This window comes from Vipera berus, assembly GCF_964194415.1.
Source record: "Vipera berus genome assembly, chromosome: 6".
NCBI lineage: Eukaryota > Metazoa > Chordata > Lepidosauria > Squamata > Viperidae > Vipera > Vipera berus.
In genome coordinates, this window is record NC_138208.1 from 2,174,637 (window position 1) to 2,197,645 (window position 23,009).

The 23,009-nt window shown below is 43.6% G+C and overlaps 1 protein-coding gene across 1 annotated transcript in view; it reads left to right on the forward strand.

Annotated features, from left to right (window-relative positions):
* VWF (von Willebrand factor) overlaps positions 1-23,009 on the forward strand; it is a 141,675-nt gene that overhangs the window by 83,703 nt on the left and 34,963 nt on the right. Inside the window, exons 29-37 of the mRNA XM_081331929.1 lie at positions 1,599-1,742; positions 2,831-2,974; positions 5,297-5,461; positions 6,234-6,277; positions 11,462-11,639; positions 15,097-15,317; positions 18,284-18,476; positions 19,818-20,159; positions 21,660-21,865. Coding sequence (XP_081188055.1) covers positions 1,599-1,742; positions 2,831-2,974; positions 5,297-5,461; positions 6,234-6,277; positions 11,462-11,639; positions 15,097-15,317; positions 18,284-18,476; positions 19,818-20,159; positions 21,660-21,865 — 1,637 coding nt within the window. The remainder of the gene's footprint in view (positions 1-1,598; positions 1,743-2,830; positions 2,975-5,296; positions 5,462-6,233; positions 6,278-11,461; positions 11,640-15,096; positions 15,318-18,283; positions 18,477-19,817; positions 20,160-21,659; positions 21,866-23,009) is intronic.

The window sequence follows — 23,009 nt, forward strand, 5'->3', positions numbered from 1 at the left end:
TAAGTACTTGAGGAAGTATAGTAGGTAGAAACCCATAAGTCAATAGTAGAAATGGAATCTGGTAATCAGGCTCTCTTTCTCACTATGCTTTTGGTGCTACGCAACTGCAGGTTATCAGTCTCAATCCTCTTGATGGCTTTATGCTGCTTTTCTAATTGATTGCCTTTTCTTTTGCCTGGTGCAGGGGTAGGCAACATTGGCTCTTTTATGACTTGTGGACTTCAACTCCCAGAATTCCTGAGCCAGCCACACTGAGGGGAAAGGGAGAGGTTTCCAAGCTGAGCCATGGTGGCTCAGGAATTCTGGGAGTTGAAGTCCACGAATCATAAAAGAGCCAAGGTTGACTACCCCTGGCCTGGTGGAATGATGAAGTGAAAGAGACTGTGGATGGGCTGGGAAATGCACAGATGGGAGTGTGGCTAAAAAAAAGTGAGAAAAACCACACCGTTTGCTGGGCATAGACAAATAATAATAAATGAGCAGTATGATGGCCTAGTGGTGAAGACATTCACCTCCCACTCAGAAGGTTGAGAGTTCAATCCCACTCAGAGGCAAATATTTCTCTCCTAGGGCGCAAAGAAAAAAAAATCTGCTGTGAACTCCACAGAGGTGTCAGGAAGGGCATCCGGCTAGTAAACACTCAGCTCCATTCAGTTGCCTTGACTCTACCTAGAATTAAATGATTACAGTGTTATAAAAAGGGAGTTTTTAGACAAAGAATAATAAATGTCAGGTGCAAGAAATCAGGAACCAGGATGGTTCAAATGAGCACGTTTATTCCATGCTAGTACTCTAAAGAATCTGAACTATTAACGGTCAAGGATACTTGGTGCTAGATAAGAGTCAACAGAATTCACGGTGGGCAGGACTTAGATCTCTTGTGAAGGGACTCCAGATTGATGATGCTCTTGTCTTCTCCCTCAAGCTCAGCCTGGTCATCTCCTACATCAGGGGTCTTCAAACCTTGCCCTTTTATGACTTGTGGACTTCAACTCCCAGAATTCCTCAGCCAGCATGCCTGGCTGAGGAATTCTAGGAGTTGAAGTCCACAAGTCATAAAAGGGCCAAGTTTGAAGACCCCTGGTTTAGGGAGTGGCTATGTAACTAGTTGAATGTGAAGCAACACTAAGCAAGTTTGGGAAGCGCAAAGCAAAGGATGTGAGAATCATGTTTCAGCTCTTCCCCACGTCACTGAGAAGCAAAGTGGGCTGCTCCTTTGTTGATTTAGCAAAAGTATGTGATGTTGAGCTTCAGTGATGGTGCCTAGTGCTATTCCCGTTTTTGTGGGTGGCAGGATCCTTTCCCAGCTTCAAGTGACAGTGTGCTGCTGATCTGTGCTGCACAAGTCACGCAAAAGACTGTCAAGAAGGTGACACTGAAGTGGAAGCAAAACGCAATTATAAAACTCATCTAAGCCTGAGGTTGTTGGGGTCAAGGGGCCAAAAATTGGCATGCAACATAAAATATGCATTTCACGCAAATCAATATATAAAGATATCTTCTGTTTTGACTTGGAGGTCTGGTAGCCCTAAGCAAGTTTTAATCCAATCTTTTTAATTGATCTATTTCCTTCCCTGAATTTTTGGCTTCCTCTCCAGGTCATTCTTGGACTCAAGTTGCGGTACTTCAATATGGAAAAGTGAACTCTCTGGAGATTTCATGGAACGTACTCCAAGAAGAAAGAAATCTTCTGAAAAAGGTGGACTCCATCCATCAAAGAGAGACAGGGCCAAGCAAACTAGGTATTGCAAAGGTTTTGCTTTAATCAATTCTAAGAAAGTTTGTTGAACTAGTGATGGTTATTCGAGCTTTCTGGCCTAAACTGAGAGTATTAACTGGGGTTTTAATTGTATTTTTAATTGTAATTGGGTTTTTATTTCAAGGTTAGTGTAATCATTTTAATTGTTTTTAATTTTTGTAATTTGTTGCATTGTTTTTAAAAAACCTTGTGAACTGCCCTGAGTCCTATGGGAGAAGGGCGGTATATAGGTTTAATAAAATAAAATAAAATAAAAATAAAATAAATTCTTGTATTTATTTAGAATAGAAAATAGAATAGAATAGAATAGAATAGTTGGAAGGGAGCTTAGAGGTCTTCTAGTCCATCCCCCTGCTCAGGCAGGAAACCCTATACTATTTCAAACAAATGGTTGTCCAATCTCTTCTTAAAAACTTCCAGTGTTGGAACATTCCTTCTGGTGGCAAGTTGTTCCACTGTTTAATTGTTCTCACTGTCAGGAAATTCCTCCTTAGTTCCAGGTTGCTTCTCTCCTTGATGAGTTTCCATCCGTTGCTTCTTGTCCTGCCTTCAGGCGCTTCGGAGACTAGCTTGACCCCCCTCCCCACACACACACACTTCTTTGGGGCAACCCCTGAGATATTGGAAGACTGTTATCACGTCACTTCTAGTCTTTCTTTTCATTAAATTAGACAAACCCAATTCCACTCAATACATTTAAATTGTATTGATACAGTACTGTATGTATTTCACATTGGTTTTAGAAAACCTTGCCAACTAAAATTCATGTTACAGTAGCAGGGAGAAAATCTGGGATTTTAGTCTGTTGAAGAGGTTCCATTAAGAGCCACCTTATGTTTTCAGCCAGAACCGTGGCCACAAAACCTCTCCATAATATTAGCCTTACTTTGCTCGACAGTCAATGACCTTGGACTTAGAGCAAATACTGAAAACAGAGTGATCTTACTCTAAGCAGCTCACAACTTGGGGTGAAGAATCCCAGCTTTGAATTAGAAGATTTTCTCCTCTTCTTGATCTTTTCTCGTCCTTTGCTCCGCTCACAAACTGCGATTGTCCGGTGATTATTTTCAGGGGATGCCATCGACTTTGTGGTTCAACATGCCATTTCGGAAGCCAACGGAGCGCGACCCAATGCATCCAAAACGGCTGTGATCATTGTGGCAGGTACCTCCAAGGACGCTGTGGAAGCTGCTGTCTCTTCCGCAAGAGCCAACGGTAAGTTTGTTATTTTGCCATTCTACTCTTCTATATTTTGGAAACGGACCTCCAGCTTGTGGGATGTGAAGCACCCCTGTTCTTTTTCTGCTGAAGTATTACAGTGGTGTTCTGCACACTGCATCCAGTAAGACAGCCTACAGCTGTTAAGCCACACTGAATTCCTTTGGGGAATATAGAGAGGTAGATGGTTGCAGGTGAAAGAAAAACTGATTCTTTTCTCCTGGGTAATGTTGCACAAAATCCAGACCTCTGCAGTTGCCATGCAGGAGAGACAAGGTCACCGTGCATAATTTACATGTGGCGGTAGTGTAACATGTAGCCCAGCCATGACCTCAGCATCTACTCGTCACTACCAGTATAAATCTTCAGATAGGATTACCACTTCAGGTTGTGTTGTTAAAGGTAGTCGGAAGTTTTTTAAGCCGACTGAAAAAGGAAAAGCTGATTATTTCCCTTGATAGTAATCCCGTTCAACGCTCTTGCTGACAAGCTGGGGAGTTACATAATCTTTGTCTAGTTGCAGACATGAAAAAAACAAGCTCTGTTCAAAATAAATGTGGCTATGACTATTGGCTGAACAAACATGGATCCAGAGTTGGTGGCATCTTGGGAATCCTGCATTGGTCCATAAGCCAGTTTGCTTTTAAGGGTGGAATTTGTCTGAAATGGTCTAGGGTTTCCTGCCTAAGCAGGGGGTTGGACTAGAAGACCTCCAAGGTCCCTTCCAACTCCATTGTTCTATTCCATTCCATTCCATATTTTCTATTCTATTCTGTTCTGTTCTGTTCTGTTCTGTTCTGTTCTGTTCTTCATTCCTATATTCTATTCTACTCTACTCTACTCTACTCTACTCTACTCTACTCTACTCTACTCTACTCTACTCTACTCTACTCTACTCTACTGTATTCTATTCTATTCTATTCTATTCTATTCTATTCTATTCTATTCTATTCTATTCTATTCTATTCTATTCTATTCTATTCTATTCTATTCTATTCTATTCTATTCTATTCTCCATTTTCTATTCTATTCTCTATTCTATTCTACTCTATTCTATTCTGTTCTGTTCTGTTTTGTTCTATTCTTCATTCCTCTATTCTATTCTATTCTATTCTATTCTATTCTATTCTATTCTATTCTATTCTATTCTATTCTATTCTATTCTATTCTATTCTATTCTATTCTATTCTATTCTATTCTATTCTATTCTATTTTCTATTCTGTTCTATTCCATATTTTCTATTCTATTCTATTCTATTCTATTCTATTCTATTCTATTCTATTCTATTCTATTCTATTCTATTCTATTCTATTCTATTCCATATTTTCTATTCCATATTTTTTATTCTATTCTATTCTATTCTATTCTATTCTATTCTATTCTATTCTATTCTATTCTATTCTATTCTATTCTATTCTATTCTATTCTATTCTATTCTATTCTATTCTATTCTATTCTATTCTATTCCATATTTTCTATTCTATTCTATTCTATTCTATTCTATTCTATTCTATTCTATTCTATTCTATTCTATTCTATTCTATTCTATTCTATTCTATTCTATTCTATTCTATTCTATTCCATATTTTCTATTCTATTCTATTCTATTCTATTCTATTCTATTCTATTCTATTCTATTCTATTCTATTCTATTCTATTCTATTCTATTCTAATAAATTGTGAAATTATGTTATCCGTGTGATATGATAAATGTAGCTTCTGAGAGCAGCTGAAGACATAAAACGGACAAGTGCCTAATCAGATAATAGGCATGGATGTCAAATTATATGGTTTTCCTCACTTGATTCTTTGCACTTGGGTAGAACATTAAAGTGGGAGCAACATGAAGCATTTTAGGGCTAATTCAGCTTCTTACAAAAACTACAGCCTGTTTCCATTTTAAAGCGGTGGTGTCGGCTTTTTTGCTGAGGCTGAATTCTTGATTGACCTAATTATTATTGTTACACAGAGCCTCACCAAGGAGGTGGGGGGGGGGAAGCATTTGCAGTAGAACTCAGCTCTTGATTGTGCAAAGCTTTTCAGGCATATGTTCAACCCACACTGGTTTAGATATCAATTTAGGATTATTTTAATGACATTGATTCATTGTAAAATGAGAATAAGACTTTTACAGTAAAGTGGTGTGGTTCCCCCCCCCCCCAATATTCTGTGAGTATACTTTGCCATGATTTTTCCAGAGAATGGAAATTATTATTATTATTATGCAAAGGCTGATTTTTAACCAAACCATTTTTTAACCCTTGTATTGAAGTTCAAACTGGATTAAGGAGGATTTCAATCTGTACTGCTTTTCGCAGGAGTTGCACTGCTTCCCATCGGCGTTGGCAGCAAATATAATGTGGAGCAATTGAAATCTTTAGTGGGGCCATCTGCTAAAGACAAGATCATCGAATTGCAACATTTTGAAGATCTTTCTACAATGGTCACGTTGGGTGTTGAATTTATGAAGAAACTTTGTACAGGTAAGCCTCCTATCACACCACATTCTAGATAAGCGCACATATGTTAAGACTTTTTTTTTAAAAGTAAAGCTGTTGTATCTTTGGTTTCTTACGCTGTTTCCAACGGAAGTCCCGTTCTCTTTCTTGAGACAACAGCAAATGTCTTTGAGCAAATTAGCACTTCACAATATCCTGCTTAAAATTATCCCCGTGCAGAAAATAATGCTGATGGAATCTTATTAAAAGAAATCAAAAACTGTGACCCAGCTAGGAATTCTCAGTTCATTAATTAATTGTTCAATGGGAATGTCGACACAGGTTTAAAAGATGACAAAGCCGTTAAAGGAATATATTAAGTCTTAGTAATCGTACCGTAATTATTTGCGGAGGTGGAAAATTATCCTCTTTATATTGGAAGCAAACACTATCCTCACAAATAAGAGACCGGCTTCTGAATATGAATATATGTTTTTAAAAAAAGATCACCCAAAGAGCAGTTCAGGGGCTGCCCCAAAGAAGAGAGAAGGGGGGGGGGGTGTCAACCTACAGTATTGTCCAAGGCACCTGAAGGCAGGACAAGAAATAATGGATGGAAACTCATCAAGGAGAGAATCAAGAAAGGTCATCAAATGGGGCAAAATTCACTTAACAAAGATTTTGCCTAGCAACATAAATTTGGGGCCCCACTGTAGTCATAAACCGAGGACTTACCTCTACCCCTGTTTCGGTGTGATTTTTATCTCAGATTTTATGATTATGCCTTGCAAATGTCTTTTGATGACTTGCTTTTCAGAGTCTGCCCAGGAGTGTATAGATGAAGAGGGGAATATCCGAGCAGTAAGTATATCATTCGTATGTCCTGTGAGTTTTAGATGTGTTGGCTGTTATGGGTGGCCCATTCACAGAGTTGGAGGTGACTGGCTTGGGCGGGAAATCAAGGTGAGGGTCCTTGGTGCTCTCTGAGCCTCCTGGTTTTCTTGCAGACCCAAACTAGGTAACATCATCAGTGCTAGAAGGGAGGAGGAGGAGGGGGAGGAGGAGGAAAAAACTGTGGGGCCTTCTGAGCTTGGCGGTTTTCTTGCAGACGTTTCATGACCCAAACTAGGTAACATCATCAGTGCTAGAAGGGAGTAGGGCTTGTGGAATGAAGAGGAGGAGGAGGAGGAGGAGGAGGAGGAGGAGGAGGAGGATGGGATCCTTGGCGCTGTCTGATTTGGTAGTTTTCTTGCAGACATTTCATTATACAGGTTAGGTAACATCATCAGTGCTAGAAAGGAGTAGGGTTTGTGGAATGATGGAGGAGGAAGACTGTGGGGTCCTTGATGCTCTCTGAGCTTGCTTGTTTTCTTGCAGACGTTTCATTACCTAAACTAGGTAAAATCATCAGTGCTAGAAGGGAGTAGGGTTTGTGGAATGATGGAGGAGGAGGAGGAGGACTGTGGGATCCTTGGTGCTCTCTGAGCTTGTTTTCTTGCAGACATTTCATGACCCAACCAGGTAACATCTTCAGTGCCAGTAAGGAGTGCTGTTTGCTATTGGTTGATATTCTGGGCTCTTGCCTGTCTGAGTGGGTGGGTGGGGGTCTTAGGGATTCTTTGGTTGGGCTACTTACTAATGGCTCTTTGGCAATGTCTTGATTGGGGTCTTGGTCTGAAGGTGACCTCGGAGATAATCTATGCTGATCTGAGAGCTGATTACTGGTGGAGGAGAAGAGCCGGAGTCATCTTCTCTTTGGGGCTGGTTGATTGTCTAGTTGAAATCAAGGGCCAGATACTTCTGAGGCTGAAGATGCCTCAACTATCCTGCATTCCGGCGGGGTCGCCTGCCTCAGTCCTTTGCGACGTGAAGAAGTCGGAGGTGATGACTGTGTTGGTGACTTTCTGTCTGTAGGGGGAAGACTTGCCTTAGATCAAACGCTGCTCATTTTCTTGGCTTCTGGAGTCCTTGGCTCATTCGAGACGTTTTCTCATTGCTTTTTTCCTAGACAAATTTGCCCATTTTCCCCTATAAAGAGCTTAAATGACTTGGCATCTCATAAACAGAGCGTGCGCTAACGAAAGCAAGCCAGAACCTCTTCTGCCAAGCTCATGCGTGAACCTCTTTCGTTCCTCTATTTCCAGCAGGGATTCGTGGAACTAAATTCCTCCATCTCTGCCAAGAGCAGCCGAGCCTTTTTTTATTACTGAAAAATGCACCATTATGATTTTCTTCAGGATGTTTGGGTGGGCAGTGAGGGGATTCTTATTCTGCACTTGACTGCATGAAGATTCGCTTTATAAAGCCCTAGTGAGGCCACACCTGGAATACTGCAACCAATTTTGGTCACCATACTACAAAAAAGATGTTGAGATCTTGGGAAAAGTTCAGAGAAGAGCAACTAAGAGGATCCAAGGCCTGGAGACTAAAACACACGAAGAACGGCTGCAGGACTTGGGTTTGGCTAGTATAAAGAAAAGATGAAATAGGGGAGACATGATAGCAGTATTCCAGTATCTGAGGGGCTGCCACAAGGAGGAGGGGGTCACGTTATTCTCCAAAGCACCAGAAGGCAAGGCAAGAAACAATGGTTGGAAGCTGATCAAGGAGAGAAGCAACCTGGAATTAAGGAGAAACTTCCTGACAGTGAGGTAAAATCAACCAGTGGAACAGCTTGCCACCAGAAATCGTGGGTGCTCCATCACTGGAGGTTTTTAAAAAGAGACTGGACAACCACTTGTCTGAAATGGTATAGGTTCTCCTGCTTGAGCGGGGGGCTGGACTAGAAGACCTCCAAGGTCCCTTCCGGCTTCTATTCTATTCTATTCTATTCTATTCTATTCTATTCTATTCTATTCTAATTCTATTCTATTCTATTCTATTCTATTCTATTCTATTCTATTCTATTCTATTCTATTCTATTCTATTCTATTCTATTCTATTCTATTCTATTCTATTCTATTCTATTCTATTCTATTCTATTCTATTCTATTCTATTCTATTCTATTCTATTCTATTCTATTCTATTCCATTCTTGTTGTTCAGTTGCTAAGTCCCTCTGACTCTTTGCAGCTCCATGGATCCTACCATGCCAGCCACCCTCCCTCCCCCCTGCCTTCACTGTCTCCCAGAGGTTGCCAAAATCCATGTTCACTGTTTCGATGACCGTCTCATCCTGTGCTGTTCCCTTCTCTTTCGGCCTTCCCTCTTTCCCAGCACCGAGGCCTGTTCCATTGAGTCCTCTCTTCTCACAAGGTAGCCAAAGTATTTGAGCTTCAGTATTTGCCCTTCCAAAGAACAGCCAGGGTTGGTTTCCTCTAGGGCTGACTGACGTGGTTTTCCAACAGTTTTCTCCAATGCTACCATTGGAAAGCATCCATTCTTCGGTACTCTGCCTTCCTTGTGTTCCAAGATTAAGCCTTTGGATATTGTTCATAGAGCTTTCTTGGTTAAGCGTACTGGAGTGGTTTGCCATTTCCTTCTCCAGTGGGCCAGCTTTTGTCTGAACTTTCCACTATGACCTGTCCATCTTGAGTGGTCCTGCCTGGCCTGGCTCCTAGCATCATTGAACAGTGCAAACCCCTTCATGGCGAGGCAGCGATCCATGAAGACGCATCCAGATTCTACCATGTTGAAAAAGTATTTCCTCAAGAGGACGTGACGGATGGGAATTCAGTTTTGTCCAAGGGACGTAGAATCTGTTTCAGTATTAGCATCGTGGTTGCCCTATTTTGGACTGAGCAGATGGGATAAAACAGATCTCCACCCTCTGAAGAATCACCGCTGGGAAGGAACATGTCCGTCACGAGTCTTCCAAGGAATGTCTGACTTCACAAGATCTTGCAAAAAAAAACACAACAACTTGTTTGACTGGGAAGAAACGTCCTCTTTGTAGGTCATCCTTAACTTATGATCCTAACTGGGACTTGAACTTCCATCACTCAGGATTGCGGTTGTTAAGTGGCCTGCGGCTGGTTTTGCAGCCTTTTGGCTGCAGTCGTTAAGCAAAACACATGGTTGCTAAGCAAATCCTCTTTCCTTCCATTGACTTGGCTTGTCAGAAGTTGGCTGGGAAATCACATGACCTGGGACATACATGCTGGTTGCCTAAATTTTGATCATGTGACTGTAGGGATGGTCATTAAGTGTGAGGACTCTTCATGAGTCACTTTTTTTAGCAGTGCCATAACTTTGAACGGTTAATGGGGAAAAAAGTCAGGTTCTACACTTAGGCAAGAAAAACCAAATGCACAGGTATAGTAGGGGGTACCTTGCTCAATAGTAGCAACTGTGAGGGGGATCTCGGAGTCCTAGTGGACCATCACTTAGATATGAGCCAGCCGTGTGCTGCAGCTGCCAAAAAAGCCAACACAGTGCTAGGCTGCATTAACAGAGGAATAGAATCAAGATCACGTGAAATATTAATACCGCTTTACAATGCCTTGGTAAAGCCACACTTGGAATACGGCATCCAGTTTTGGTCACCATGATGTAAAAAAGATGTTGAGATTCTAAAAAGAGTGCAGAGAAGAGCAACAAAGATGATTAAGGGACTGGAGGCTAAAACATATAAGGAACGGTTGCTGGAATTGGGGTATGTCCAGTTTAATGAAGAGAAGGACTAGGGGTGACAGGATAGCAAGTCTTCCAGTATTTGAGGGGCTGCCCCAAAGCAGAGGCAGTCAAGCTATTCTCCAAAGCACCTGAAAGCAGGACAAGAAGCAACGGATGGAAACTAATCAAGGAGAGAAGCAACCTGGAACTAAGGAGAAACTTCCTGACAGTTAGAACAATTAACCAGTGGAACAACCTGCCCCCAGAGGTTGTGGACGTTCTAACACTGGGAGTTTTTAAGAAGAGACCGGACAGCCATTTTTCTGAAATGGTAAAGGGTTTCCTGCCTGAGCAGTGGGTTGGACTAGATGACCTCCAAGGTCCCTTTCCAACTTTATCATCATCATCATCATCATCATCATCATCATCATTATCATCATCATCATCATCATCATCATCATCATTATTATTATTATTATTATTATTATTATTATTATTATTATTATTATTATTATTATTATTATTATTATTATTATTATTATTATTATTATTATTAATCTGGATCAGCAGTGTTTCCTTCTGGTGTAGCTCAAGATTTTCTGCTAGAAGCACTTAAATAGCTTTCTGTTCCTGAAGGCTAACGTCAGTTTTTCTTTTCCAGCATTGAGAAAAGTTTTTTTATATCATTACTTTTTAAAAATATATGGAAGGTATGCTAACCAGTGTAACACTGAGCATTGTTCTCGCCCATCAAACTGATTCCACACGGTCATTGTTTTGGAATCTAGCATGTAATGAATCAAAGTCAATAATCAAATCCTATGGATTCCAGGGAGAAGGAGTGATCTGATTTAGGTCCAGAATACCAATTTCCCCCAATTTGGAACTTTTCCAGTTGCATAGATTGCTAGAACTCTCAGCAATAGCCATGCTGGCTGGGAACGAAAGTCTAGAGCAGGGGTAGGCAACCTCGGCTCTTTTATGACTCATGGACTTCAACTCCCAGAATTCCTGAGCCAGCTTGGCTGGGTCAGGAGTTCTGGGAGTTGAAGTCCATGAGTCATAAAAGAGCCGAGGTTGTCTACCCCTGGCTCAGGAATTCTGGGAGTTGAAGTCCATGAGTCATAAAAGAGCCGAGGTTGCCTACCCCTGGTCTAGACATTAGGAAAGCACCCAAATTTGAGAAAAGCAATTCTACACCATTAATCTTTTCCAGGCAAAATACACTGCATTTTGTTACTGGCTTTGATTAATGTCTTCTCCCATGTATGTTCAGATGAGAGGTGTCCAGCCTTGGCAACCTGAAGACTGGTGGACTTCAATTCCCAGAATTCCCCAGCCAGCATGCATGGCTACCTAAGGAATTCTTGGAGTTGAAGTCCACAGACCTTCAAGTCACCAAGGTCGGATACCCCTGCTTTTAGATTATAAATCACAGTTTGGTGCCCACTGAACTCCTCTTTTAACTTGAGTGTGTGTCCTTTTGTGCAGCCTGGTGACAAGTGGCAGTTGCTGGATCCATGCTACAGTGTGAAGTGCTTACCAGGTGGCCACACAGAGCTGGAAAGCCACCGGCATCTTTGTGAGAAGACGGCCAAGCCAACATGTCACAACAATTTCCCAGCTGTTAAAGTGGAGGAAACGTGCAGCTGCCGTTGGGTGTGTCCTTGTGAGTAGTTGTCACCACCAACTCAAAATGGAGGGATAATCTGTCAGTATGGTTTGGGGCGAAGGAAAGGAGAGGCAGGAAGCTCATGTCCTGAGTCCTTCGGGAGAAGGGCGGTATACAAATAAAATTATTATTATTATTATTATTATTATTATTATTATTATTATTATTATTATTATTATTATTATTATTATTATTTATGAAAAAGAGGCAACGGAATGCAGGATTTTTTTTAACGTCATCTTCCTTGTGTATTTGGATCCGACACTCACTGCAAACAGCCACATAATGTTCTGGCATATTTCTGAACTTCATCGCCCATGTGTCACAGCCCCTAGCATGCTTTGGAGACATCACTGACCCAGAACCTGTAGGGAATAACTAGGGAGAGTTAAAAGAGGTATCAGTCTAGAATCTCTATGCAGTCACAAGCAAACTCAGTCCAGCTCCTCTTGAGTGCGGTTGACTCTTATCTAACTCTAAAGGTAAAGGTAAAGGTTCCCCCGCACATGCGTGCTAGTCGTTTCCGACTCTAGGGGCCGGTGCTCATCTCCGTTTCAAAGCCGAAGAGCCAGCGCTTGTCCGAGGACGTCTCCGTGGTCATGTGGCCGGCGTGACTAGACGCCAAAGGCGCACGGAACGCTGTTACCTTCCCACCGTAGTGGTCCCTATTTTTCTACTTGCATTTTTATGTGCTTTCGAACTGCTAGGTTGGCAGGAGCTGGGACGAGTAAGAGGTGCTCAACTCTGTTACGCGGCACTTGGGATTCGACCCGCCAAACTGCATCGACAAGCTCAGCGTCCGCTAACCATTAGTTGAGGAGATAGTTGTGCACAGGCTGCTTGGCAATAAATTAATTTTAATGGACCCTTCCCCTGGGGTCCTGCTTTTTCACACCTGATCGAACCTCTTCAGATTTTCATTCTGCTGTGGGAGAACCTCAGGATTCCACAAATCGTTCCACACGTTGAAAGGTCTTCAAGGTTTTTGCCTGGGGATCTGCCACTATGTTCTGGGATCCTGCTGCCTCAACAGATGGATTTCTCCAGTTAGAGAACAGGACTGCAAGTTTCAGCAACATCTGCTCTTTATAGGCAAAGGCAGAGTTTGTGAATTAGTACAAGGGGACAAATATAGAGTGCCTTCTGGCCACCACGTGGAGTGCAGGATGGAATACAGGAAAGCAAAGAATTATGTGACAAAACTGCCACCCGGAGCAACAGTACTTGACACACAGGCTTCACAATCAAGGGATTTACTGCCAAGGATGTGATTCGTATTCATTCCGGTCCATGGACCGATACCGGGCTGCGGCATGCCAACAACCAGTCCGCACAAACAAGGAAAGCCCCATCCGTGGGAGGCAGGCAGCACACAAAACCACACACTCTCCGGTACGTGGAAAAACCTCTCTCCACAGAACTGGTGGTCCCTGGTGCCCCAAAGGTTGGGGGCCTCTGTATTAATTGACACAGAAGCAAGACAAAAGTTGTATAAACAAGTTGCTTTCAAGGTTATAGGAAGTTTTTTTTTGCAAGCTGTCAAGGATAGAAGATACAACCAAACACCGCTGAGGTTTGGTCACCAGATCTGTATTTCTGTTATAGATTTCCTTACATATGCTCGGGTCTGCAAATGTGCGTGTTAGAAGTTTTCAGACTCTGTGGTTGAGTTTGTTTGTTTTTTACATTTAAACTTTGCTTAGATTGAATTTGCCTTCGGCGGTGTGGTGGATGTAGGAAGGGGTGCAATAGGAGAGCTCTCGAGACGTCGTTCAGCCCTGGGTGAAAAAATTTTACACTGTTTGGTTGAGCCAAATGGGGCATTTCATTTCTCAATTTAAGGGAATCCAAGTTGGCTTTAAGGCTCCTTCTCTGAAAGTAAATTATTTTCTGCCTGCAAGGGTGTGTTTCGTGGGCAACTTTCGTGAAGAGAAATAGCAGAAAGCAAAGGCTTAATTGAAGACATATTCACTCACTGAGGGCAGATGTGTTTTTTTTCCCCTAAAGCTCGCGGCCGGCTACATTTGGATAAATAGTCTTTCCTCTGCCAGGTTTGCTTCCCAGTGGAAGGGCCATCTTCCCAGTGAAATGCAGAGAAGGTTGTGAGAAGCCACCATTTGAGGCTACCGACATTAAAAGATATCCCCACATTTCAGTCAATACTACAACAGAATCCTGCAGAGAGACGAATGGAGTGGAGCAGCAGTTGGCAAGCGGTGGCCCAGCGCAGCTTGCTGATCTCTTAAGTCAGAATCAGAATAGAATAGAGCTGGAAGGGACCTGAGAGGTCTTCCAGTCCACCCCCCTGCTCAAGCTGGAGACCTATCCTTTCAGACAAGTGGTGAAATGATATATTTCACCCATCCAGCCACATGGACGGTGGTTAGAGAGGTGAAGCTTAGATGCTATCGGGTCAAAGATTTTCTGCTTCCATGCTTGACGGCAAGGTGCTGGTTCAGCTGGAAGATAATCACGTGTAGTCAACCAGCAACTGACTACGTGTTTCTAGGGTGAAATGTTCAAAGCAGGAATTTTGACTGGAGAAAACATCAACCCGTCAAGCCCCCCAAAATGTGTCCTGCAGCTGCCCCCCAAAAAGCCAATGCAGTCTTAGGTGTCAACAACAGAGGGACAGAATCGAGATCACGTGAAGTGTTAATACTACTTTACAAGGCCTTGGTAAGGCCACACTTGGAATACGGCATCCAGTTTTGGTCGCCACTGTGTGAAAAAGATGTTGAGACTCTAGAAAGAGTGCAGAGAAGAGCAACAAAGATGACTATGGGACTGGAGGCTAAAACATATAAGGAACGGTTGCTGGAATTGGGTATGTCTAGTTTAATGAAGGGAAGGACGAGGGGGGACATGATGGCAGTCTTCCAGTATCTCAGGGGCTGCCCCAAAGAAGAGGGAGTCAAGCTATTCTCCGAAGCGCCCGAAGGCAGGACAAGAAGCAACGGATGGAAACTCATCAAGGAGAGAAGCAACCTAGAACTAAGGAGGCATTTCCTGACAATTAGAACAATTAACCAGTGGAACAACCTGCTTCCAGAAGCTGTGAATGCTCCAACACTGGAAGTTTCTAAGAAGAGACTGGACAACCATTTGTCTGAAATGGTGGAGGGTTTCCTACCTGAGCAGGGGGTTGGACTAGAAGACCTCCAAGTTCCCTTCCAACTACTACTACTACTACTACTACTACTACTTCTTTTTCTTCTTCTTCTTCCTTTTCTTCTTCTTCTTCTTCTTCTTCTTCTTCTTCTTCTTCTTATTATTATTATTATTATTAGTAGTAGTAGTAGTAGTAGTAGCAGTAGTAATAGTAGTAGTAGTAGTTTTGTTGTTGTTATTGCTGAAATTACCCTGTTGTCTTACAAGTGTGAGCAAAAGAAGAGGAGTATGTAACAAATGAGTAGGGTCCTCTGAAGGTCCCCTTTTAACTTCCTCTTTGTAGGTACCTGCATGGGAAGTTCAACCAGACACATTGTCACCTTCGATGGGCTGGATTTTAAGCTGACGGGCAACTGTTCCTACACCTTGTTTGAAGACAAAGAGGAGGACATTGAAGTGACACTTCACAACGGAGCTTGCAGCTCGGCCCCCAAAGTCAACTGCATGAATGCCATTGAGGTCACCTATCAGGGCTTCTCTCTGCAGCTCTATAACAACATGACGGTAAGAGACGGGTGGGAGAGAAAGGGGGAGGGGCTCCCTTGCATTTTGATTTAATTCGAAGAGGCCAATGAGAGGCGATTCAGCCAATAATGGGTTGCTAAAATGCCCAGCGGATTTCATTTCAAGACAAAATAAATGGAGAACCGGTTTGATGCTCGGCGTGGTGACGGATAGCACGCTAGAAACCAGGGGGCGGTGAGTTCTAGTCCCACCTGAAAAAGCCAACTGGGTGATTGGGAGCCAGTCACTCTCTGAAGGTTTTTGTTGTGGGGAAAGTAGAAGGAGGAAGGAGTACTAGGTAGCCCAAAGGTGCTTTTTCAAGAGTCAACTTGACTTTCTTTGTTTTTCTTTGAAGACTCTTCGCTTCTCCTCCAAGAAGCTTCTTCGGCTCTGACTGGATGGTGGGGAGTGGAAGAATTTATACTCCTTGCAGAGATCTGGTTATTTGCCTTCTTTTAGAGAGTTGTTGAGGCCACTTGGAGGTTTACCTGTGTCCTCAGGGTCACCTGAGTGGTGCAAATGACCAGCTGTCCACTAGGAATATAAATCCTCCCATTCCCCCACCATCCAGTCAGAGCTGAAGAAGCTTCTTGGATGAGAAGCGACATGTCTTCAAGGAAAAACAAAGAAAGTCCAGTTGCCTCCTGAAAAAAAGCATCTTTGGGATAACCATGGCCTGGAGGACCCCATGGACATCGAGTATTAGGTATATTCACTGCCTTGAGTTATTTATCAAAATAACAAAGGTAGGATAGAAAGAAAATAATAATACACGTGAATTGAAGTCAGTGAAGTGAAAGGAAATAGTCACCATGTTGGTACTGAGGATCCCGCTCGACAAACCAGCATGCCTGGCTTGAATGTCTGTCCATGTTTCCAATCTGCATTTCGTGAGCTCCCAGTGTCCCATCAGTGTTCGTGAGATTAGAAAGACAAGATTTATTTTTGATACATAAGACGTTCAGGTGAACAGGGCTCTCCCAAATTCTTCAGCTGCTTCCTTTTAGACCAGGGGTCCCCAATCTGTGGGCCGTGACCTCTTGGCCAATGGGCTGCGTGAAGGGATGGCCAGTGGATGTGTGTGTGTGTGTGTGTGTGTGTGTGTGTGTGTGTGTGTGCACTCACCCCCACACTCACACAAGCGCCGCTGCAAGCGTCCCTTGGCGCTAGCGCCACCCCACACCAAGCATCCCAACAGGACTAGTTCCACTCTGTGCCAAACATCTCACCACACTAGCACCGCCCCATTTGTGGCACTCACACTGCCCCGCTTGCACATGCGCTCGCACGTGGCCCATTTGCATATGCCCGCGGGCGCCTGCCTCACTTCCCAGGCCGCCAAACCAAAAAGGTTGGGGACCTCTGTTTTAGACCACTAAAGGGCTGTCATTCCTTCAGAGAGCTACAGACTGATTCAAAGAGAGATCGTATTCAAAACAGAGGTCCCTAACCTTTTGGGCGCCAAGGACTAGAGACGTTTTTCCACGGACTGGAAGGTGTGTGGTTTTGTGTGCTGCCTGCATCCCGCAGATGGGGCTTTGCTTGTTTGTGCGGCCTGGTTGCTGGCATGCCATGGCCCGGTACCGGTCCATAGACCGGGGGTTGGGGACCCCTGTCCTAAAAAGACCCCCTCCACAGTTTGCCGTGATCGTTCTTTATGCCCAAGAGCGAACCTCTTTCCGTATAAAAAGGAATAGGCTGTCAGGCTGTGCTCTGGAACTGGACACAACCCAAATTCCAGGACAAAAACAGGGTAATTCGGAACAGATTGCCATTTAATTGTGGTGGGTTGTGCTAGACAGCGGTAGCCACTCCAAAAGTTTCGTGTGCTGCAAACGTGGCACCACAGCGATGCCAGAGAAGATTTATTTTTTTTCCCCTCTTTGGGGCCTTGTCTCACCTGCCCTCCTTTTGCTAGCTGGGGAAACGAGTTTTGTTGCCCACTTTCCATTCAGGCATGCTCTTGTAGTCCTCAACTTACAGCGGTTGGTTGAGTGACCATTCAAAGTTACAACGGCACGGGGGGAAAAAAGCGACTTTTGACCGCTTTTCACACTTAACAATCATTGCAGCATCCCCTGGGGTCACGCGATCAAAATTCAGTGGCTTGGCAACTGGTTCCTATTTATGACAGTTGCGGCGTACCGGGATCACACGGTCCCCTTTTGTGACCTTTTGAGAAGCAAAGGGGGAATGGGGAAAGCCAGATCCACTTAACAACCGTATTCCTAATTTAATAACTGCAGTGATTCACTTAACAACGGTGACAAGAAAGGTTGTAAAATGGGGCGAAACTCACTGGACCTCACTTAGCCACAGAAATTTTGGGCTCCTGTACTTGGCTTTCAACCCAATGGTGGAATTTAGCTGCCCTTCACATCCCTGTTGCTTCCAGGTTGCTGTTGTGATTCAGGGTCAGCCTGTGGGTTCGGCAGTTGGGTCGGACGACTCAGAGGAGGAGGGGGGTGTTGAAGACCTTGCTGAGGGGGTTGAAGATCTTGCTGATGAGAGCCCCCAGCCAGGCCCCTCCCACCTGGTCACGATGAAGACCCAGCTGTGTGAGCCTGACAGCGTGGATGAAGATGACCCACCGCTGGCCCTGTTCAAGGACGCCCGACGCAGGAGGCAGTCAGTCAGGAGTAAACAGAGGGAGGCAATGGGGCACCTCGGAAGGAGGCACAGAGAGGCCACGCCCTGAACTGTATTTAAGGGGAATGTGTGGGAGGGCTGGTTTGCTGAAGGCAACCGCTTGGATTGTTCCTGCTTCTTAGCTCGTGTTTTATGGTTGGTGTCTTGTCTTGCTCTGTTTTATGTGAATAAATTTGGCAGGCTTTATTCCAGCCTCTTGCCGTTTGTAAAGGGGTCGTCCCTGCTTTTGCTGCAGGGCCGGTAGCAGGCTGGTACAGAACAGTTGCTGTGTTTGATTTCTGTGGCTTAACTCTTCTTTATCCCACTTTTCAACACAGGTGAGCGTGAATGGCGTGGCTGTTACTCCCCCCTTCAGCAATAGTCAAGTGGAAGTCAACATCTATGGGACAATAATGCACGAAGTCAGGTTTTTGCACCAGAACCACACCCTGGCCTTCACACCAAGCAACAATGAGTTCACGTTACAGCTTAGCCCAAAGAGCTTTGCCTCCAAGATGTATGGACTGTGTGGTACGTTAGAACATTCACTCCTGAAGTGCCGTTTCAGATTTTTTTAGCGATTACCCAGGCGTCTTGAACACTAATATCTCTATAGTAAATCTTGACGTAAAGGATCTCTGTTAAATGCATTCTGTCTCTATAATGCTTTGGTAAGACCACACTTGGAATATTGTGTCTAGTTTTGGTCGCCACAAGACGTTGAGACTCTGGAAAGAAAGAGGGCAGAGAAAAGCAACAAAGATGATTAGGGGACTGGAGGCTAAAACATACAAGGAATGGTTGCTGGAATTGGGTGTGTCTAGTCTAATGAAGAGAAGGACCAGGGGTGACATGATAGCAGTCTTCCAATCTCTCAGGGGCTGCCCCAAAGAAGAGGTAGTCAAGTTCTCCAAAACACCTGAAGGCCAGACAAGAATCAACGAATGGAAACTAACCAAGGAGAGAAGCAACCTGGAACTAAGGAGGACTTTCCTGACAGTTAGAACAATTAACTAGTGGAACAGCTTGCCACCAGAAGTTTAATAATAATAATAATAATAATAATAATAATAATAATAATAATAATAATAACAACAACAACAACAACAACAACAACAACAACAATAACAATAACAACAATAACAACTCAGTCAGCCCAATGTTCAGACTGGGTTTGTCTTCTTCTCCTCCTCCTCCTCCTCCTCCTCCTCCTCCTCCTCCTTCTCCTTCTCCTTCTCCTCTTCCTCCTCCTCCTCCTCCTCCTCCTCCTCCTCCTCCTCCTCCTCCTCCTCCTCCTCCTCCTCATTATTATTACACTGTCAGCCCAATGTTCAGACTGACTTCTTCTTCTTCTTCTTCTTCTTCTTCTTCTTCTTCTTCTTCTTCTTCTTCTTCTTCTTCTTCTTCTTCTTCTTCTTCTTCATCTTCTTCTTCTTCTGATTATGATTATGATTATTATCAGTGCTTTTTTTGTAAAAGAAAAAGATGCCGGAACTCACACATGTCATATAACCTGGCTTGCCTACCCTACAAGGTTCCATCCAAAAAAGGTGCCGGAACTCCGTTCTGAGTGTTCTATGAGAAAAAAAGCCATTATTATTATTATTATTATTATTATTATTATTATTATTATTATTATTATTATTATTATTATTATTATTATTATTATTATTATTATTATCATCATCATCATCATCATCATCATCATCATCATCATCATCCGTAGCGGTGCAGGGAAGAGGCTAAACAGGTTGGGTAGTTTAGCAAACAGTCTGGATGGGTTTCTTCTCTGTCCCTGTGAGCAGAAGACGCTTTTTTCCGTACGAAGGACCGGTGTGGTTCCTTAATCCCTTTCCGGCCTCTTTCCTTCAGGTGTGTGTGACCAAAACAGTGGGAATGACCTGCTCTTAAAGAATGACTCCATCACTCGGGACATCAGTGGCTTCATCCAGGACTGGACCATTCAGGAGCCAGGAAGGGTTTGCAGGGAGAGAATGGCTGAGGTTTGCGTGGAGCACGCAACGGCCCGCTGCAGCGTCCTGCTTTCCAACCTGTTTTACGAGTGCCATCAGCTCATCCCTCCCAACACCTTCTACGCAACCTGCGAAGAAAACAACTGCTTTGGGGAGGAAGTGTGCGAGATTGTGGCCTCCTACGCCCACCTGTGCAAAGTACACGGGGTTTGCGTGGACTGGAGGACGCCAGATTTCTGCGGTGAGTTTTTCGTTCCTTCCGATAAGAAGGTCACCTCTGTTTGTTTGTTTTTTTGCACTGCCTTTAATTTCCTTACAGGGTCATCGCAAGTTAAATAAAAAAGCAGGTCCTTTTCTCCTGCTTAAGCAAGGGGCTGGACTAGAAGACCTCTAGGGTCCCTTCCAGCTTCATTCCAATCTATCTGCCAACCTAAGCCGTTAACGCTCTATCCAATTTAGGCCCTGTCATTCCAACCATTGTTCACACTCTAATCTGATAATAAAAAATAGCGCCGGGATTTAAAGCGATGTGAAACATTTCCTTCCATGGGTACTTAAAAGCAATTTATGTCAAGGCTAAATGGAAAAAAAAAATCAAACCCAAACCTGAATTTGTATCCAGTTTCTTGGAGAAATTCTCTCTGGCTTTTAAAAACCAATGCAGCCTAAATAATTCTGGAAGTTGGGAAACCAGTGCATCTTTTTTCCTCCCAATTGGTTATTTTTTCCCCCCAATCTCACCTTCATTTGGAAGGCTTCCACACCGATTTGCAAAGGGGTTTAAAAAGCCGAACAGGTGAAAAACTGCATTCACTGCGTTATTACGCATTCTTTAGCCAGCATTGCAGCATGGAAGGCTCCAGCTGAGATTTGTTAATATAGGAGAATGGTCGCAAAAGGGGGCAAAGCTCGCTTAACAGCTGTTTCGCTTAGCAACATAAATTTTGGGCTCCACTGTGGTCATAAATCAAGGATTACCTGCACTGATTCTTTTTAAAAATAAAAATAAAAATAAAAATTCTGAATTTGGATTTAGGTACTGGTTGATTCTTTAGATAATCTTCTGAGAACAGAATATAGTAGAATAGAAAATGAATAGAATAGAATAGAGGAAAAAAATCAAAAATAGAACAGAACAGAACAGAACAGAACAGAATGGAATGGAATGGAATGGAATGGAATGGAATGGAATGGAATAGAATAGAGGATAGGATTAGGATAGGATAGGATAGGATAGGATAGGATAGGATAGGATAGGATAGGATAGGATAGGATAGGATAGGATAGGACAGGACAGAACAGAACAGAACAGAACAGAATAGAATAGAATAGAATAGAGAATAGAGAATAGAACAGAATAGAATAGAACAGAACAGAATGTAGAATAGAATATAGAATAGCATTCTATTCTGTTCTGTTCTGTTCTGTTCTGTTCTATTCCTTTAAATACTCCTTCTTTTGTGCTTCAATTTTGAATTTGCTCAGCAGAGCCTCACGATCAAAATGTGAAATGACATTCTTGGCATTTCTTACTGTTGGCAAGAATTGTACTTAGCCAAATTAGATGTTTTTTTCTTCTTCTCCTGCTTCCTCCCAGCCTCTTCAAGCATCCGGCGTAGATTAGAGGTTGTTTATTTTTAGCACCTTTTTTACCTTGATCCCTTTCTGACTGATTTACAGCCTGCCAGGGCCGGTCCCAAGGGACTTTGTGTGACTTTCTTTGTGTGTTTGACCTCTGCAGCCATGCCCTGCCCAACCTCTCTGGTCTACCAGCCCTGCCAGAAAGGGTGCACAAAGCACTGTGAGAACGGGACCAACATGCAAATCTGCACGGACTATGCCACCGAGGGCTGCTTCTGCCCACCGGGAGAGGTCGTCCTGGATGGCACCTGCGTGCACGAAGACATCTGCTCCCAATGCATCGGTGAAGATGGAGGTCGCCATCAGGTGAGGCTTCCCCTCCTGACTCTCATCACCTGGGCTCTTTTACGACTCGTGGACTTCAACTCCCAGAATTCCTAAGCCAGCATGGGGGAAACTATGGCCCCCTCACGAGTCATGGACTTCAACTCCCAGAATTCCTGAGCCAGCCTGGCTCAGCTTGGAAGCCTCTCCCTTTCCCCTCAGGGTGGCTGGCTCAGGAATTCTGGGAGTTGAAGTCCAGGAGTCACAAAAGAGCCAAGGTCGCCTACTCCTGCGCCATCGCCCACTGCAGAGATGGGGGAGACGACAGCCCTTTTTAGGACTGGCGGACTTCAACTCCCAGAATTCCTGAGCCGGCTGGCTCAGGAATTCTGGGAGTTGAAGTCTGCAAGTCCTAAAGAGGGCCATCGTTTCCCAGCCCGGATCCACGGAGAAAATGAAAAACCTGCAGACGTAAAGCTCTAGATCTCATGGGATCCAGTCCATCTTTTCAGTGCCCTCCAATGGCGCATCAACTTCATTGGTAGTCCTCGTCTTACAGCGATTCATTTAGTGACCGATGGCAGTGAAAAAAAGGGACGTATGGGTGTTTTTTTACAGGTACCGTTGCAGCATCCCCATGGTCATGCGATCAAAATTCAGAGCCTCGGCAACTGACTCATACTTATGATGGTTGCAATGCCCTGGGGTCACGTGATCCTCTTTTGTGGCCTTGTGACCAGTGAAGTCCATGGGGAATTTCATTTAACAACCGCCTGTAGCGATCCGCTGAACAGGTGTAACAAGAAAAGTCATAAAATTGGGGCAAAGCTCCTTAATGACTGTCTTGCTTAGCCACATAAATTTTGGACTAAGGATAGTCGAGAACTGTCTTTAAATGTTATATCCCAGGGACCTTTTGAAAAATGGAATTTGGGGGAAAAATCCTAGGTATATGTAAGTCAATGAAAATCCCAGCTTTTGGTTGGTGAGCAGTAGCCGCCTTCGGCTCATTTTTAAATACTTTCTCTCCTTTCGCTCCATCTGTGGAACACCTTGGTGTCCATTGCTCTCCAGAGTTACTTATTGCTTTTTAGTAGCCTCTCCAAGGAGTTGCAGCCTGTAGTTCGGCGTCTGTTTACCATCAGCCTATATTCTTAGGAAAGGACTTGTTCGGGGAGCAATCTGG